The following is an 18648-nucleotide window of genomic DNA, read 5'->3' on the forward strand; positions in this document are numbered from 1 at the left end:
AGCAAAGCCTGTATAAAGGTCTAAACTAGTCGAGGAGAGGCGGGAAAACAAGGATTTTTTTGGGGGGGGGTTTGTTTTTGAGATAGAAAGCACACAGAAATACAGGACGCAGTAGTAAATCAGTTACACAGGCTAGCACACTTTAGTGGGCAGCCTCAATAGTTAAATTAACAAACAAACAAACAACTTTCGACCAATTTTCGACTAAATGAAACTTTAAGTGCAAATAATATATAATGCAACAAACAGTTAAAAAAACAGTTTAAGCTTGTTCAAGGTAAGCAAGAGAAGGTATTTCAGGTAAAAAGCAGCAAAAAATACTTAAATCAGGAAAGTAGTCGCTTTTCTCAGTTCTCTGCTGCTAGGACCACTCTGCAGGACCAAGAGGAGCTGTTGCTGAGTAGTATAGCCAGAAAAAAATGCTCAGAGGCGGATTTTAAACAGGGAACTTCAAAAGAGCTAGAAATGGTCCAAAACAACCAATTACTACAAGCTCTTGTGCTGAGGTCACTCCTTCAGGGACAGATAGGCTGCTCAAGGCTCCCCACTCCCACTGGTGAGCAAAGAAACTTCCTTCTATCCAAGTAAGCAATGGACACCACAGGAACTACACCACAGCCCAGAATACAGCAAAGCCTGTATACTGGTCTAAACTAGTCGAGGAAAGGCGGGAAAACAAGGATATTTTTTGTTTTTGAGATAGAATGTACACAGAAATGCAGAAAGCAGTAGTAAATCAGTTACACAGGCTAGCACACTTTCGTGGGCAGCCTCAACAGTTAAATTAACAAACAAACAAACAACTTTCGACCAGTTTTCACCTAAATGAAACTTTAAGTGCAAATAATATATAATGCAAAAACATGACCTGGCAATTTAGTGCAAAGGATTAAGGCTGTGTACTTCTAAGAAGTTTCATCCTGCAGTCATGGGTTGTCTTATTTTGGGTTTGCCTCCTTTGTGACTCTGAGTAAGGAACTTAACCAAACAGCGCTCTTGGGCCTCCACTGATGACTGTACTCACCCTACTTAACAAAATATATAAATAAATATACTTAGCATGACCAAAAAGGCATATTATCTGAGTGGGTTAGAATATTTTAATGAAAAGCTGTTATATTGAAAATCCTGATTAACTGACACTGCTGTTTTGTACTGTTGGTCTGACTCTGGGGTCACATGTTTTGGGAGGGGGACTGCACGCCTCAGTCCTTCCATGTGGGGGCTTTTCCCCATGCCATCCTAATCTTGTTATAATTAACTCCAAGGTCTCATTAACACTGGGGATAGGAAACTGTCTTGATTAATGGAAGTTTCAGTAAAGATTTCTTTCAGTGAAATAGCATTGTTCCATCTATGGTACTGGAGAGTAAAGATTACTTTATAAGACTAAAAAGCATTTTGAATTAATCTGAGTTGGAGAGTCAAAATATTTGTTGCTAATTCTTCATTAGCTGTTTATAATTAGTAGTGACTGTGGAGCATTTACATGGTTACTTGACTTGTTGAGTACTCAGATTGGGAAGGAATGCAAATTAAAGCCATGGAAATTAGACTAATGTCAGTAGTATGCATTTCCTTCTGTAGCTCCTGTTTTCCATATCATATTGACTATTTTAGAACCATATAAGAGGTTTAGAGGTTCCCCCAGAATTTCTGGTGTGTATGTGTGTGTGTATGTGTGTGTGTGTGTGTGTGTGTGTGTGTGTGTGTGTGTGTGTGTGTGTGTGTGTGTGTGTGTGTGTGTGTGTGTGTGTGTGTGTGTGTGTGTGTGTGTGTGTGTGTGTGTGTGTGTGTGTGTGTGTGTAGATACCATATATGCACACACATACACATTACACATACACAGGAATATATTTTCTATATCATTTTATTTTATATATATATATATATATATATATATATATATATATATATATATGTATATATATATTTATATATGTATATATGTTAATATTTCATTTACTGTCTGGCACACAGGTCAACATTGTTTTTTACTCGTTTACTTACTTGTATGTGTTACCAGAGCAGGCTAACTAGTTTTAAAGGTTTTGTTTTAAAGAATATGGAGGAGAGAGGCTAAATATAAATGCATATTTAGTTCTGTTTACAGGCTACCCTGACCAGAGAGGGGTGTAGAGCAAAGCTGTAGTGAATGAAAGAGAGTTTTGCAAGGACTCATGAGAATCCTACTTTTTCAGATTTTATTCTTCATTCTTTTTTTTTAATATCATATTGTTTAATATTTAATTTTATAAATCCTACCTTTATTATTTCTAGACATGTGGTATGGCATGGTTAGCATTCAGCAGAACTGGCAAGTGGAACTTAGGGTTGCCATCTTTCAGACAAGGCATTAAACTATCTTAATGCATATTCAACGCTGGAATTTAGCATGTAGCTTATCTGGGCAGTAGAACCCAATATATTTTCGTCTTCCTGCAGCAAGTATAAATATACAGTATGCTGTGTTGCTTATGGGTATGCCTTTCTTTATGTTTCTGGAAATCCTTGGAATGCTTTATCAGCCATAACTATGTGTTTTTAAAGTAGTTCTACAATCAATTCAAGGAAACCACTTGAAAGGTGTCCAGTGGTAACCTTCAGCATCATGCCTTTTTACTTTACCAGTGACCTACAGTGATAAGGCATTGCTTGGTAAATAATTATATAAACTAGATGTCTTATTTTCTGTTTTTAACCAATATCTGTTTGTTGTTTCAGAGAGAGAATGTGGAGCCATGTCAGCTAGCAGTGGATCGCCCTTCAGAAAAGTTCCTCTCTTTCCTCAGGAAGCATTACAGGCTAAGAGACACAGTTCCACAGGTACTTAATTTCCTTTGGCATTCAGCTTGCTGTCAGGACACTTCAGTAAACTGAGCAAATGCAGAGACATGTTGTTGCCAGGCTGTGCTGTAGGAGATGACTTTCTCCTACTGTTGCTGGCTTAAAGGAGAACCGCACCCACAGACTCAAAAAACATGTTTATTTCATCATGGTTTGGTACTGCGGTGGTGGTGCTGCGGTAGCGTTGTCGCCTCATAGCAAGATGTTGTCCCGTATGATTCTCAGCTAGAACGTCTTCTGTGTGGCGGCATACGTGAATGGGGCGTGCCTTCGTTGAAGGCTGTGCGTCAGGGCTGGTAACCTGGTACGTAAAAATCCACTACCAATCATTAGCGGACCGGCATTCCGCTGTGGCGACCCCTAACCGGGAAAATTCAAAAGATACAAACAAATTTCATCATGGTTTGGTGTTTCCTACATTTTAACACCACTCTGGGACTACTTTCAGGTTTTTAAATATTTGTATATGTAATTTCTCAGTCTGACCACATGGGGTCTGGCATCTTGAAGTAATTCCAATTGTTTAGTCTGCCTCTAGGTCCACAATACAGTACTTGTCTGTAAAAAAAATTACATCATGCAGGCTTCTTTCTTCCTAAAGCTCCTGTCACTGCATTGATTTTACATGCATACAATGAGTCTTTCAGTCAGTTTTAAGTAACAGTTCATGCCGTTCAGTGACTACTTAAAACACAGACAGTGCAAATGCCACAGAACAGACTTTCAAAGTGATTTTTACTGCTGCTTCTTTTCAGAATGGCTAAACTGCAGTCTTTTGCAAAGCCTGAATTGTACTAGTTTGACTCATCTCCCATCCCCCTTCACACCTAACTTCCCTAGCTGTCAAAGTGCTAAGGGTAATTTGAGCTGTTACCTACTGTAATTGACAGCTCAAAGCAGGAGACTTGACTCATATACTGTTTCCTTGTTCTAGCCTTTACTTTCTGTATGAGTAGGGGAAGGACCCGGGAGCTGTGACATCACAGCATGGGTGGGTTTTTCGGATGTTAGTGGTGATGCCAGTTTGGGGATGGGAAATGGCCAGAAAATTACCTGTCTTCAGTAGCCTTGATGACATCTGTGAATTGGAAACTGCAGCAAGGGCGGGACAAAAGTTTTTTGAAAGTGAAACCACCACAGTACAGTAAGGTACCGTTCTAATCTAGAGGAAACAGTCAATTTAAAATGCTGTATTTTTGTTTGTTCATAGCAGGGACAGTAAATAGGGACAGAAAAGTTGAGCATTTAATAATAGAATCCCATTGTTGTCCTTTGAGGTATCTTGTTATACCCTGTAGACCTAAGTCTGAGATCTAAATGAATCTACAACCAAGAAAAGCAGTGAATTACTCAGCATGGGTCTGCAGTTTTAGGTGTGTGTTTTGTAGCTGATTTTATATATTACAGGAAATGCAAGTAAAACTGCATCAAAAAGCAGTGCACTTCAAAAGTTTAAAAAGTGCAGTAGATTAGATACAGAGGTGCATGATAAGCTTAAAGTCCAGTGACCTTCAAGAAGCTTATTGTCTGTTATTCTTATTTGAAATTGAATGTACCGGTGTGTTCATCAAGGTGTCTTTTATACATCTGAAAAGGCTGGCATTGATTCAAGAAAAGAGAGGTGTATTTTAAAGTGGGGTGGGCGCATAGGTTCTTACCATTGTTTATGGAGATTTTAAGGTTGACTAACTTCATGCTTGTTTTAGTCCTTCTAATGGTTCATTAAAAATATAGAGCCTCAAAGAGAAGAGGGCTTTTCACAGCCTGAAAAACAAGGCATATATCTCCCCTCAGGAGATAACATGACAGCACAAAGCAGGACAGCTCTTTCAGTCTGTCTGAGCAGCACTGGTTAGGTTGCCAAGTATTTCAGCCCTCTTAATAATAAAGTTTTGCATCGTCTCCAGCTTAATGAGATATTTTGATAAGAAACTATAAATGGGAATATTGCGCTGAGTGGTTAAATGGACAGGAGGAGGGTGTAGGAGAGACAGTGATAACTTGCAGTTCTCCTAGTATCATATAAGTTAGACTGAAGGTCTTCTCATTACTGTGCAACCTAATGGTCAGAAAAGGGGCTGTCATCCCCAGTTGTACCAAGGTCCTTTCTAACAGTGGTACTCTCTTAGTGCAGCATATGGTAGGGACGACTTATTTATTTATTTTACATTTGTTTACCGGGGAGGTCTGACTGGACAGATCTGCCCATTTTCAGTGGAGGCCCTGGGAGAAAAGCTCCAGAAACAATTACTAACATACTGTACATACTTCCCAAAATCAAGAATGTTATATTTGTTTATATTTAGTACTTAGCCATTATCTCTAAACAAGCTGTAGGCTGTGTGCAGCCCCTATCGGGAAAATTATAATGTTGGGGGTGGCAGCAGTGCAGTCTGCTTTGCAGTGTCTGCAAAATTAGTAAGTGAAAGACTTTTGACTTGTGTTCTTTCATCAAATAATACGTAAATGTAGTTGCAGCATTTGGGTATTGGTTATTCACAGTAAATTAAATGATGAGGCAAAGTCCATTTTTTTTAATCTCTTGAACTAGCTCTTCATCTATTCTTTTGCTTACTAACCACATCAAAAGAAAGAAATTTTTTTTTGCATGGAAGCCCATCACACTGTGCCTCTGTTGAAATTTCATCTGTCAACATAATTGTTTCTAAGTTTGGTGGCCTAAACAACTGGGAATATTTTCTGGAAGCCATCATAAACATGAGTTTCCTTTCCTAAGGACTAAACCTTTTCCTATATGGCACATAATATTAATCTAACACATTATCAGAATCAGAATCACATTTATTGGCCAAGCATGCACACATACAAGGAATATGACTCCAGTTTCATTGACTCTCTAAGTATGAATTACATAAATGACATACATACAACTATTAAAAACATGCCAAAAAAATGTAAATGTAAATATACATATATATATATATATATATATATATATACATATATATACAAGGTGCAAAGTACAACTCAGTGCAAGAAATGCTGCAATAAACTCTAAAAGAAACAAGTATTAACAATACTTGGAGGCTTGGGAAAAAGAATACCCCACCCTAATAAGCTGAGTTAATCGTTTATGAACTTGATGGCCTGTGGGGGAAAAAACTGTTCTTATATCTGCTTGTTTTGATGTATATTAATCTATAATGCCTGGCCGATGGTAATAGCTCAAAAAGATGGTGGCCTGGATGTGCAGGGTCAGTGATGATTTTCCCTGCCCTTTTCATGACTCTGAAATAGCACAGTTCCTGTAAAGAGGGGACTAGCACCAATGGTATTTTCGGCAGACCTGACTGTTCGATGTAACCTATTTTTGTCATGATTAGACAGAGATCCAAACCACACTGACATTGTTATGGATGAGTTGAGAACAGACTCAGTGACTGCTGTACAGAACTGAATCAACAGTTCCTGTGGGAGGTTGAACTGCCTCAGCTGTCGCAGAAAGTACATTCACTGTTGTGTCCTTTTTATGAAGGACCATACAACGGTCTCTTACTTCAAGTCCCTGGAGATTATAAATCCCAAAAACTTGAAGGATTCCACAACTGACACAGCAGTATTAAATATAAGGGGGGGTTAATATTGCAGTACCGCTCCTAAAGTCCACTGTCATTTCTACATTTTTAAGAGTGTTCAGCTCCAGGTTATTCTGACTAAACCAAAGGACCAGCTGCTCAACCTCTCATGTCTATGCAGACTCATCACCATTCCTGATGAGGCCAATGATAGTTGTATCATCTGAGTATTTAATAAGTTTGACAGAGGGGTCCTTAAAGGTGTAGTCATTAGTGTAGAGGGAGAATAGCAAAGGGGAGAGTACACATCCCTGAGGGGCACTTATATTGATTGTGCGATAGCTAGATGTAAATTTCCCCAGTTTCACCTGCTGTTTCCTATTGGTCAGAAAATTGATGATCCATTGACAGGGGAGACAGGAATGGAAAGCTGGGAGAGTTTCAAGTGAATAAGTTCTGGAATTATTGTATTAAATGCAGAGCTGAGGTCCTTATGTCATTTTACTGTCATTCTTCTAGCAGACGGCATTGAACCAAACACTGGGAATAGTTGTTGGAGTCCCTAAGCCAAAAGGTATGTAAATAACCTATGTGAATGCAGACAACATAAGAAATAAATGCACACAGCTGGAGTGTTAAATCCAGAGGCACTACTCTGCTGTCTTAGCCATATCAGAATCTTTTGCTAAAACCAGGGGATAAACCATAGCTAACCACTGACTCATTATCAAATCAGTGCGTTTATCTAATAAACAAATGTAACTAAATAAATAAAACATGTCCTTTGAAGTGTTAAAAGCTCTTGGATAATTACAGCAAAAGCTTTGAAGCCTCAGAAAGAATATGGGAGAAGGTCAGTTAGTGCTCAACAAAGAAATACAAAATGACAGTTCTTAGAAAAGCCTGGAATGTAGCTGCTTTCTTTGGCTAGAACTGTAAAATTGCTTTGAGTGGCTTGTAACAGGATGTGAAAGAAATGTATATGATGTTCATTCAGGAGTAAAATGCAAGCACTCATGCTACAGAAGGTGTATCAAGTACATGTGATTTATACTGTTGCCACGTTATTTATACTGTTAGCAATGCATCTTAATGGACTATGGAAACATCCTCACTTCCTTATGTCCAGCATGACTAATATAAAAGGGAGATGAAGTGTATTCTGGAAAAGAAACTGGAAAGCACAAAAACAAAGTCATGTGAATGTGTCAGGACCCATTGTCAGTCAATTTTTTTTTTGGAAAAACTACCTGGAATTATTTCAGTATATGCCACGGTGGTGCAGCAGTTAGCATTGTCACCTCACAGCAAGAGGCTCTCCGGTTTGATTCTCAGCTGGTGTACCTTCTGTGTGGCGTCTGCATGTCCTCCCCGCGGTTGAGTGAATTTAAAGACATGCAGGTAGGTCCATGCGTGAATGGGTGTGCCTTCTTTGAAGGTTGGGTGCCGGGCTGGCAATTCGACACCATAAAAATTCACTGCCAATCATTAGCGGACCGGAGTTCTGCTGTGGCGACCCCTAACCGGGAAAATCCAAAAGTCCTGGAATTATTTCAGCACATTAAAATAGCTCAGAAAAAAAGATACAATAAAAAAAAAAAAACATTTTTTTGAGTTCCAAAGCAGAGTATTCCTTTAATGACAGCCAGCATCTAATCACCAAGTGTCAGCCTTTTGTCAAGAATAACACCCAGTTCACAAATACTGATTCCCACCGTAAATAATTAGTGGTTGGAGCACAGTAAAATTTGATACATCGACTGTACTGTAGTATGGACTAGCATTGCCTCAGTCTTAGCTGGGTTGAGTTTCAGTTGATTATACATCAACCAGTCCAGGATGGTATCCATACAGCAATTCACAGGGGAAGAATCAGGCATAATCTCTATGAAAAAGGAATAGTAAAGTTGGATATTATCAGAGTATCATTGATAAGAAATGCTCTCTCTTTACAGTATCCTTCCTTAGTGACAATATGTTGACTTTTAATAACAGGGAAGCCAAGATCAAATCTTGGGGTACACCACCATCCAATGGAAAAAAAACAGGAGGAATTCAGCCCTGATAGCACATGCTTGGTACAGCTAGATGTGTAGAAACAAAGTTAGTCCAAATCTGTACCAAATTACTCACTGTTATACATGTTTGATCAGAATCCCAGTATCCACAATATCTAAAGCTCCAGTAGATCAAGCAGGATCAAGACTGGATGTTTTCTTTTATCCCTCACCATCAGGATGTCATTAACCAATCAAGTAAGGGTTGTCTCAATGTTGTGCCTCATTCAAAATTCAGACTGACATGGATATAGTAGGACATGTGACACCAAATAGAAATGCAGTTCCGTATAGACCACTTTCTCAGTAACTTTCCTAGCTAAAGGAAGACTTGAGACTTTTAATAATTTTGTGAGAGTCACATCCAAAGATGTTTTTGAAAATCAAGGTAACCAGAACCACAGTTAGAGAAGATGGAAACAACATGGTCTTAATGAGTACTGAATTATGTGGAGAAAAGCCTGACCTAACAAATGAGAGATAAGTTCTAATTAGTCACATTGGACCAGTATCCAGGTAGAGATAGTTTAGATGTGTAGCTGAAACAGTTAAGTTCCCATAATCAGCATATTCAAACTGGAACTAGCAAATGTTCAACATACTCATCTGTGACAACAACCCTCAGTAGATAGCTCATATAGAATAATAAATACGGACTGTGCCACATCACAGACTGGGACCAGGCTGAAAATGCTGAAGCACATTCAGATAATAAAGCAGAGTGCAGTACATGAGCCAGTTAGTAGACAGTGACTGCAGTAGGCTTAAGTAAATGTACAGGTCTTAAAATGTCCAAGTAGGGTTCTAATTATCCAAGTTCCTTTTCCAAGAGGCAGACATAGAAGAATAATGATTCCTGCCCAACATAAGAAACAGCTCTCCAGAACACAGCAGCAGCAGCAGCAACCACTTAAACACAAAAAGTCCCAGTTATAGCAGCTTTTCAGTGTAGAATATAACAAGTACTCCAACTATCCTCAGCTATAACTGGACACAAATCCACAATCCACTTGTAAATTCCACAGTTAGTTCCAAATCAAAGTTCATGTAGTCAGGAAGTTCAGACAGCTTTGATCAGCTGAATAATAAAAAAGGGTTCTTGTAATATAGCGAGGGGTGTAACTGATAATTAGCAAGATCTGATGCTATCCGTGTCATTATTGATCACAGATGGGTCCTGGATCCAACCTCGGATCCAAGCTGGCAAAGTGAGCAACAGCTCCTGTGCTTGAGCTCCTCCCCTCTCCTTGCTTCCTGTTACCCATAATCCTCGGATCTCATTTGCTGCAGTCTTGAACATACACATTCCTAGCAGCTCGAGCTCAGTTTTTGGGTTAGATAAGTGTTTTCTACTTACTTCTATACCTTTCTTCACTTCTTCTTCTTCTTCTTTTGGCTTTTCCCACTTAGGGGTCATCACAGTGGATCACCTGGCTGCTCATGATTGGGAGTGGAGTTTTATGGTGTCAAGTTGCCAGCCCAATGCCCAACCTTTCACAGAAGGGACACACATGCCCGAACTATTGCCTAAGGCCAATTTAGAGTATCCAATCTACCTACAGCATGTCTTTGGGATGTGGGAGGAAACCAGAGCACCTGGAAGAAACCCACACAACCACAGGGAGGACATGCAGACTCCGCACAGAAGGCACCCCAGCCGAGGATAGAACCGGAGAACCTCCTGCTGTGGGGCTGCAACACTAACTGCTGCACCACTGTGGCCGCCCTTCTCTACCTTTCTTCACCTTTCTCTTTGTTTAGAAGTTTTAGTGCTAGTTTTAGTGTTAGTTGTTAGAGTTAATAGTTGATGTTAAGTTGTCAATCTCGCCTTCATTCTTGCTGGATGGGATCGGCTCCGACTCGGCACTTGCTAAGCTCGAGAGTCACTTTTACCAGCTCGAGGCAGCCCCATATCCCATGATGCAAGGCGGTAATTACCCAGATCTCGTTTGCCATTTCGCTAATGAGGTCATTCTTTTTACCAGCTCCTGGTAAGTGATATTTTTCTTGCTATTTGTAAGGTTTTAGGTGTCTAAAAACTCTAATTTTTAGTCTTCACAACTTCGAAAAGTCTTCCTTGTCGCCCTGCCAATCTATTACCTTTATAGGCGCAAATCTAGACACTACTCGGATGTCAGCAAACCTAACAACTCAGAGAATCCTAGATATTCAAAACCACGTTCGGATCATTCTATCCAGCAAAAGGGCACAAGCCAGGTTGGTCCTGAAAGTGTTGGGCCTCATGGCAGCTGCCATAACACTTCTTCCTCTGGCCCGCTTTTACATGCATCTCCTGCAATGGATGTTGTTCACCCAATGGTCCTTCCAGCAGCTTCCCATGCATCACAAGATTCTGGTGACACAAACCTGCAAGAACCATCTATCCTGGTGGATTTCCTCTCCTCTAGTTCATCAGGGCAGACCATTTGTTCCCCCGGCCCCGGTAGCCACGGTCACTTCGGATGCCTCCCTGATCGGGTGGGGGGGGCATTATCAGGGCAGGATGGTTCATGGCACGTGGCAACCGTTCGAATACCACCTGCACATAAATGTCCTAGAGATGAGAGCAGTGCTTTTAACGTTGCAAGCCCTCAACGACTTTCTCCCTTTAGGGACTATTGCAGTTCACACGGACAACATGTCCGTCGTGTGGTACATCAACAAGCAGGGCGGAACCAAGTCCTATCCCTTGTGTCGAGAAGCTCTCAGACTTTGGCAATGGGCGATCTCCTCTCATTGGTTTCTGGTAGCAACGCATATCCCCAGGAGAACCAACATAATAGCGGACAGATTGAGCAGAGCTATTCTCATGCCTCACGAGTGGTCTCTCAAGCAATCCATTGTGGAGGAGATTTTTCAGAAGTGGGGCCGCCCATGCTGCGATCTTTTTGCTACACCCCAAAACAGCAAATGCCCAGACTTCTTCTCTCTCTTCCTACTTCCGGGCCATCCCCCCAGAGATGCTCTTACCCAAGATTGGCCCCGGGGACTTCTTTATGCCTTTCCTCCCTTTCCTTTGATACCACAAGTACTCCAGAAAGCTACCGTCTTGAGAGCCAAAATGATTCTCATTGCCCCTTACTGGCCTCGACAAATTTGGTTCCCGTTCCTTCATCGCCATCTTTTGGTGCGGCCTTGGCATCTGGACCCAGTTCCAGATCTTCTGACCCACCAGTCGGGTCATCTGCACCGGTCCATTCCTTCCCTCAACCTCACAGCTTGGTTGCTCCACTTCCTTCCTTAGCCAGGCTTCCTATGATCTCTAACCCCATTAGAGATATCATAGTAGCTTCTCTTAAGTCCTCTACCAGGAGGATTTATTCTAGCAAGTGGAAACACTTCTCTTTTTGGGCAATATCTAAGAACATAGACCCCTTTACTGCCCCTATTCAGTTGGTCTTGGATTTCCTTGCGGAAATTTTTCACTCAGGTTCTTCGTCTTCCACAGTCAAAGTTCAGTTGGCTGCAATCTCGAACTTCCATGTCGGCTTTGCAGACCACAACATTATGTCCCACAAACTTTGTAAAGCCTTTCTCAAAGGAGTGTTCCTTCTTAAACCCCCTGTTAGAGACCCTCCACCACAGTGGGACTTAAATTTAGTGCTGACATCCTTGATACTTCCCCCTTTCGAACCGGCTGCTTCATGTTCATTAAAGTTTCTTTCTTGGAAGACACTTTTTCTAGTCGCTATTACCTCAGCTAGAAGAGTGTCTGAACTTCATGCCCTCTGTGTTCGTCCCCCTTATTTGGTCTTCCACAAAGACAGAGTATCCTTGAAAACCAACCCATCCTTTTTGCCCAAGGTTGCTTCTAAGACAAATTTAAACCAATCCATTGATCTCCCTGTATTTTTTCCAAATTATTCTAACAGGGCGGAACAAAAATTGCATTACCTAGATGTTCATCGCCAACTTAGATATTACTTGGACAGAACAAAGCAATTTAGGAAGTCCGATCAGCTCTTCCTGTCTTATGTTGAAAATAGGAAAGGTCTCCCTGTTTCTAAAGTGACCTTATCTAGATGGCTATCTTCCACCATTTCTGACATTTATCAGCTTAGGGGCAAGCAGCTGAACTCAAAACCTAAAGCTCATTCCACAAGAGGTCTAGCCACTTCTACAGCCTTTCAGGCTAGACTACCCTTAGATACTATTTGTGCAGCAGCCACTTGGGCTACTCCTCATACCTTCGTTTCTCATTACAAATTGGATTTGGCCTCCAGGGACAGGGCAAGCTTTGGTTCCACTGTTCTCAAGAGTCTGTTCCATTGAGCCACCCAGGATAGAGGTGCTATGGACGCGGTCCCATCCAGCAAGAATGAAGGCGAGATTGACAACTTAACATTTAGAAGTTATGTACCTACCATAACGTTCCATGTTAGTTGTCTTCTCTCGCCTTCTTTCTTGCGTCCCTCCCTCCTGTCCCCCTAGCCTGGACAGACCTTGATCTCCCCTTTTTCTCTGGAAGATTCTTCTTCCTTGGACACCAGATAGTTCTTGTCCTTGATTACCTGGTTTCCATGACAGCCTTTTTAGGTTAGTGTTTCTCTTTCCTTAGTGGAAAGTTTTTATAGGCAGTTTTTCCTCTCGATACCAAACAAGATCTGGGTAATTACCGCCTTGCGTCATGGGATATGGGGCTGCCTCGAGCTGGTAAAAGTGACTCTCGAGCTTAGCAAGTGCCGAGTCGGAGCCGAGGATCGGCTCCGAACCCATCCAGCAAGAAAGAAGGCGAGAGAAGACAACTAACATGGAACGTTATGGTAGGTACATAACTTCTAATTTCCTCCCTCCAGTTAGTCTGTCACTGGTGTTAGGGTTTTCCTGCCCTTTTCCCTTTTCTTTCTTCTCCTCCCTTTGGTGTGAGAGTGCTTGGTGTGTGGGTGTGTCTTTTTGTGTGGGGTTTTTCGTGATGGCAGAGAAACCTTCTGGGTTTAGACACTGCTCTTCATGTGGTCAGAAACTTTCCTCTGCCAACACACAGGAGGAGTGCATCTACTGTCTAGGGGAGCCCCATTTACAGATTGAATGTGACATCTGTGCAGGATTCAATCCCAGGGCTCTCCTAGACCAGAGGAACAAACTTCTTTTAAAAAGTCTGGCCAAAGGGCGTCCCCTGGTTTCAGGCTCCCCCTCTAAGGCCTCTTCACATCCCAAGAGGAAGCCTTGTTCCTCATTGGAGTCCCCTGAAAAACACCCCAGGCTCTTGGATCCATATGCTTTGGGTCTGAGTCCAGCCTCGGGGGCATCAGATCCAGGGTCATCTGCACCAAAAGCCTTGGCTCCCTCTGCCAGATCCGACTCCTCTGAAGTTGGGAGGTCCTCAGATCTGACACGTTCGAGATCCCCCACAGCTCCGACAGCCTCGTCAGATCCATCGGTGGGAAAGCCTGTCTGTGGATCCATCTGGGCCTTCGGGTCCATTGGCTCCTTTGGAGCCTGTCATTATTATTGACTCCCCAGCCACCTCCTAGCTATCAGATCCGAGGAAGTCTACAGATCGTCTTCCAGGGACCCCTAATACTCTCTGGCCATTCTTCAGTCTCCTCTCGATCCACTAGGAGTTTGCTCCCATCAGATATGGACCAGATGATGAGGAGCTTTCTTAAAGCCCAAATGGAACTGGGTCTGTTGCCATCCCCTAGCTGCTTGAAAAGGGGCATTTCATCCACCTCTGATCTCCTCTCCTCCCGCCCAACTCCTGAGAGTTTTGCGCCCCAGGGTCAGAGCTTGTCTAAGGATAGGCAGTTGTCATCGGTGGTGACTCCACCCCCATGCCTCCTGGCTCCCTGGCTGGCTCAATCCACTTGCCCACTGCACTGGCCTTGCCTCGGACCCATGATGTCCCTGGGGGCCATCAGGGGGGTTCTGGTCTAGAGTTTTCTCACCAGTCCCTTCTTTTGGGGGCTTCTGCCTTGGATAGCTTGGGGCCAATATCGTCTGGAGATGTTGGCACTGTGCTAGGGTCTCCCTTCCCTCCCCAGTCGGTCTTGGTTGGTGGGGAGGAGGGTGGGGTTTTGTCCAGTCCATTTGCCTTCTGTGTGATAGAGAGGACCATCTCCAGTTGGTCAGCAGCCTCTTCCGCAGCTCTGTATCCTACCTATTCTGCTTCTGTTTTGGGTGTCGAGCCTGCATCATCGGTCCAGGGTCAGCCACCCCAGGATTACCTTCAGAAGGGCATAACCCCATAGGGGATCCCCTCCTCCTCCAAGTCCTCCCCTGAGCCCATGATGGAGGAGCCTCCTCAGAAGAAGACGTGCAAGAGGAGGCACCTAGACTCCCCTCAAGAGTTGCTCATGGAAGACACAGACTTCAAGGAAGGGGACAGGTCCCTCAGGCTACTGTCTGAGAAGGTGTCCTTTGGTGACATACTGGAGATACTAAAAGAACGAGGAGATTGGTCTTCCCTCACCCCATCCTCCGAGGAGTCCATGTTCATGAAGGTGTTTGAGGTGGGCCCATCTACTTCCTGAGTGTCTCACCCTGCGGACAGGTTAGTCCATCTCATCACCAACAAGGCATGGAAGGAGCTGGACACAGTTGAACAGGTCCCCAAGAGGGAATATAAGTTCGTTACCCCCCCCAAGGACAAACCATTCTGGAGTAAACGTGTCCCGGTAGATGCAATTGTGGTTGCTGCAGCCGCCAAGAAAGAGCTTGCGGAGCAGAGATATACAGTCCATCCTCCTAACAGGGAGTCTAGAGCGATTGACCAGTTCGGAAAGCATGTGTATGCCTCAGCTACATTTGGATTGAGGACTACAAATTATATGGCACACTTTACATGGCTACAAAAGGATTTGGTTTTGGAACTTTCCTCTGCCCTTTTGGAGTTGTTGCCTCCGGAGAGCCTCAAGGTGGTTTCTCTGAAGCTATCCAAACTCACTTCCCTAACTAATGCCTCATTGAGGTTGATCCCGAACATTGTCGACACCACCTCACGAGTGGTGGGTACAGGCATTGCTATTAGACTTTATGCCTGGCTTCAACTTTGCAGGTTTGTGGACAAATTCAAGGCATCCTTTACTAATGCCCCATTTGATGGCTCTACTTTATTTGGTCCCTCAGTCAAGGACACTTTGACCCGTAGTGAGCAGGAGGGTAATACCTTGTCAGCGGTTGGTATCAAGTTTTCTACTTCCCAATGATCCTTTTCTAAGACTCAGAGGGGTAGTAAGAAACTCTAGTTTTGCAAGTCACAGTCTTTCCCTCCAGGGTTCTCCACAGAAATCTTCTTCTTCTGGTCGGGGAAGGGGATTCAATGGCAGACACCAGCCCATGTGCAGAAGGGGTTTGCAGAACCAGGGCTTCTGAGAAGCCTTTTCAGAGAAACCCACACAGTGTTCCTGAAAGGCTGCCAACTGCCCTGCCCTGGAGGCAGTCGGGAGTCTTATTTCCTTGCACCACCTGGCCTGGGCCACCAGTACCTCAGACCAGTGGGTGCTAAACATTGTGTCCGGGGGATACTTTATACCCTTTGATCACCTCCTTCCAATCCAAAAGTCATTCCCAGATGTCCCACCCCACCAGAGGGAGTTAGCCCTCTCAGAAGTGCAAGACCTACTTCAGAAAAGGGCCATCCAGAGGTTCCCAACAGAACAACAAGGATCTAGTCCTTACTCTTACTTCTTTTTAATGCCAAGGAGAACAGGGGACCTGCATCCCATTCTGAACCTCAGCAAACTGAATTTATTTGTCAAGAAGTCGAAGTTCCAGATGGTCACTCTTCAGTCTATTCTTCCACTTCTGTGAAAGGATGACTGAATGTGCTTGATAGATCTCAAGAATGCATACTATCACATAAAATAGACAGGCACTCCAGGAGATTTCTGCACTTCCAGCTAAGGGCCAATCATTATCAGTTTAGAACCCTGCCCTTCAGTCTCACCACAGCCCCCTGGATGTTCACAAATGTATGGCAGTGGTTGCAGTCCATCTCCGGCTGCAGGAGTTTCAGCTCTTCCCATACCTGGACATTTGGCTCCTCACAGCTCCCACAAAGCATCTCCTTTCACTAACCACAGACTTCACTCTAAACCTCTTTCAAGATCTACACATTACTGTCAGTATTCTGAAATCTCAACTTCTTCCATGCCAGAGGCTGGAATTCATAGGAGTTTTCTGGACATGGTGTCAGAAACTACAGCTCTTTCTCCACACAGAGTAGACACAATCTGGGAGCAGGTTCTTCTCCTTCTGGATTGGGACAGTGTCCCTGCCCATCTCACACTTCAGGTCCTTGGGTCAATGGTGGCAGTTATCCAGCTGGTTCCTCTTGCCAGGTATCACATACAAGTGCTCCAGTGGACCCTGGTGGTACAGTGGTTGGCTTGTCTTCACCCCATGTCCATGCTGATTTTAATTTCTCGAGTCTGCAAGCAACACTTAAGCAGGTGGGTCTGGACCGATGATCTCCTGCTAGGGAGACCCTTTTGCTTTTTGCTACCCCAAGCCATGGTGACCACGGATGGTTCCCTGTTGGCATGGGGGGGTATTTCCAGGGAAGGACAGTCCAAGGCATATGGTTTCCCTCAGAGACCAAGTTGCACATCAATGTCCTTGAGATGAGAGTGATCCTACTAATGTTTCAAGCCTTCCAAGACTTCCTTCCTCTCAGGACAGTGGCGATTCAGACAGACAACATGGCAGTAGTCAGGTACATCAACAAGAAAGGGGACACACGATCTTACCCTCTGTGCAGATAGGCCATGAGAGTGTGGGAATGGGCAATGACCTTGGCCCACTTTCTTCTTGCAACATATATACCTGGTGATTCCAAAGTCCTAGCAGACAAACTGAGCAGGTGTATCCTGAGCCCCCATGAGTGGTCCCTGAAACAGTCAGTGGGAAGTTGGATCTTCGATCTATGGGGATCTCCATGTTGCGATCTGTTTGCATCTCCAGCCAACCACAAATGCAGCAAATCCTTTGCCTTGATCCCACCACTGGGGGAGTCACCCAGGGATGCTCTGATTCACAATTGGCCACCAGGTCTCCTATACTCCTATCCCCAACACCCCTCATCTCAAATGTCCTACAGAAATCCCGTCACCTGAAGGTTCACCTCATCCTCATTGCCCCCTTTTGGCTTCATCAGACGTGGTTCTCCTTTCTCTGGTCTCATCTGAAATATCCACTTTGGATAGTGGATCCAGTTCAGGATCTCATTTCCCATCCATGGGGACTTCCCCCTCCCAACCTGACATCCCTAAGGCTGACAGCTTGGTAATTCCAGTTCAGGTGATTGTCAGCCAGACCAGGTTGCCTTCCCCAGTGAAGGATATTATTTTAGCTTCTCAGAAGCCTTCCACTAAAAATGTAAAAAGTTTTCCATTTGGGTTCGTCAGAAGGGCATAGATTCCTTTTCGACTCTGGTTTCAGATATATTATCCTTCCTCTCTTCTCTGTTCCAGCAAAGGGCTAATTGTTTGATGATTAAGCTGCAGTTGGCAACTATAGTATTGCCAACTTTCATCTGGGCGATAGCCCCATGTTTTCTTCCAGGCTCTGTAAGGCCTTTTTCAAAGTGGTGTTCTTGCTTATGGCCCACCCTTCAAAGACCCATCTTCTACCTTGGTGCTGCAGTCCCTGACACAACTCCCCTTTCAACTTGCTGCAAGTTGTGATATTAAGTTTCTATCTTGGAAGATGGCCTTCTTGGTGGCAATTACCTCTGCCAAGAGGGTTTTCGAGCTGCAAGCTCTTTGTATAAAGCCTCCCTTCATGGTTTTTCATAAGGGTAGGGTTTCCCTTAGAACCAGTCCTTCCTTCATTCCAAAGGTGGCTTCGGAAACTAACCTAAATTAGTATATCTAGCTTCCTGTTTTTTTCCCAACTTGTCTAACAGAGGGGAGTATCAGCTACACTGCGTGGATGTCCATAGAGAGTTACATTTCTACTTAAAGAGGACTGAGGATTTTTGAATATTGGATCAGCTCTTCATGGCTTTCTCCCAGACCAGGAGATGTAGGGCCATTTCCAAAGTATCCATCTCTCATTGGATAGTTTTTTGCATAGTTCACATTTATGAGAGCGATCACAGGGACCTTCCTAGACCTATTAAAGCTCTTTCTACATGGTCAGTGGCTATGTTTTTGGCATTCTGGGCAAGAATGTTCTTAGATGACATTTGTGCTGCTGCCACCTGTTCAAACCCTCATACCTTTCTAACATATTACAAGTTGGATTTGGTATCTAGGGATAGAGCC

At 43.5% G+C, this 18648-nt stretch overlaps 1 protein-coding gene across 1 annotated transcript in view; it reads left to right on the plus strand.

Moving 5' to 3' along the window:
• The window catches only part of ATAT1 (alpha tubulin acetyltransferase 1), a 920612-nt gene that overhangs the window by 437398 nt on the left and 464566 nt on the right, over positions 1-18648 (plus strand). Inside the window, exon 6 of the mRNA XM_044084476.1 lies at positions 2725-2826. Coding sequence (XP_043940411.1) covers positions 2725-2826 — 102 coding nt within the window. The remainder of the gene's footprint in view (positions 1-2724; positions 2827-18648) is intronic.

Source organism: Protopterus annectens, chromosome 9.part0 (assembly GCF_019279795.1).
Source record: "Protopterus annectens isolate FY-2018-M chromosome 9.part0, PAN1.0, whole genome shotgun sequence".
Lineage (NCBI taxonomy): Eukaryota > Metazoa > Chordata > Ceratodontiformes > Protopteridae > Protopterus > Protopterus annectens.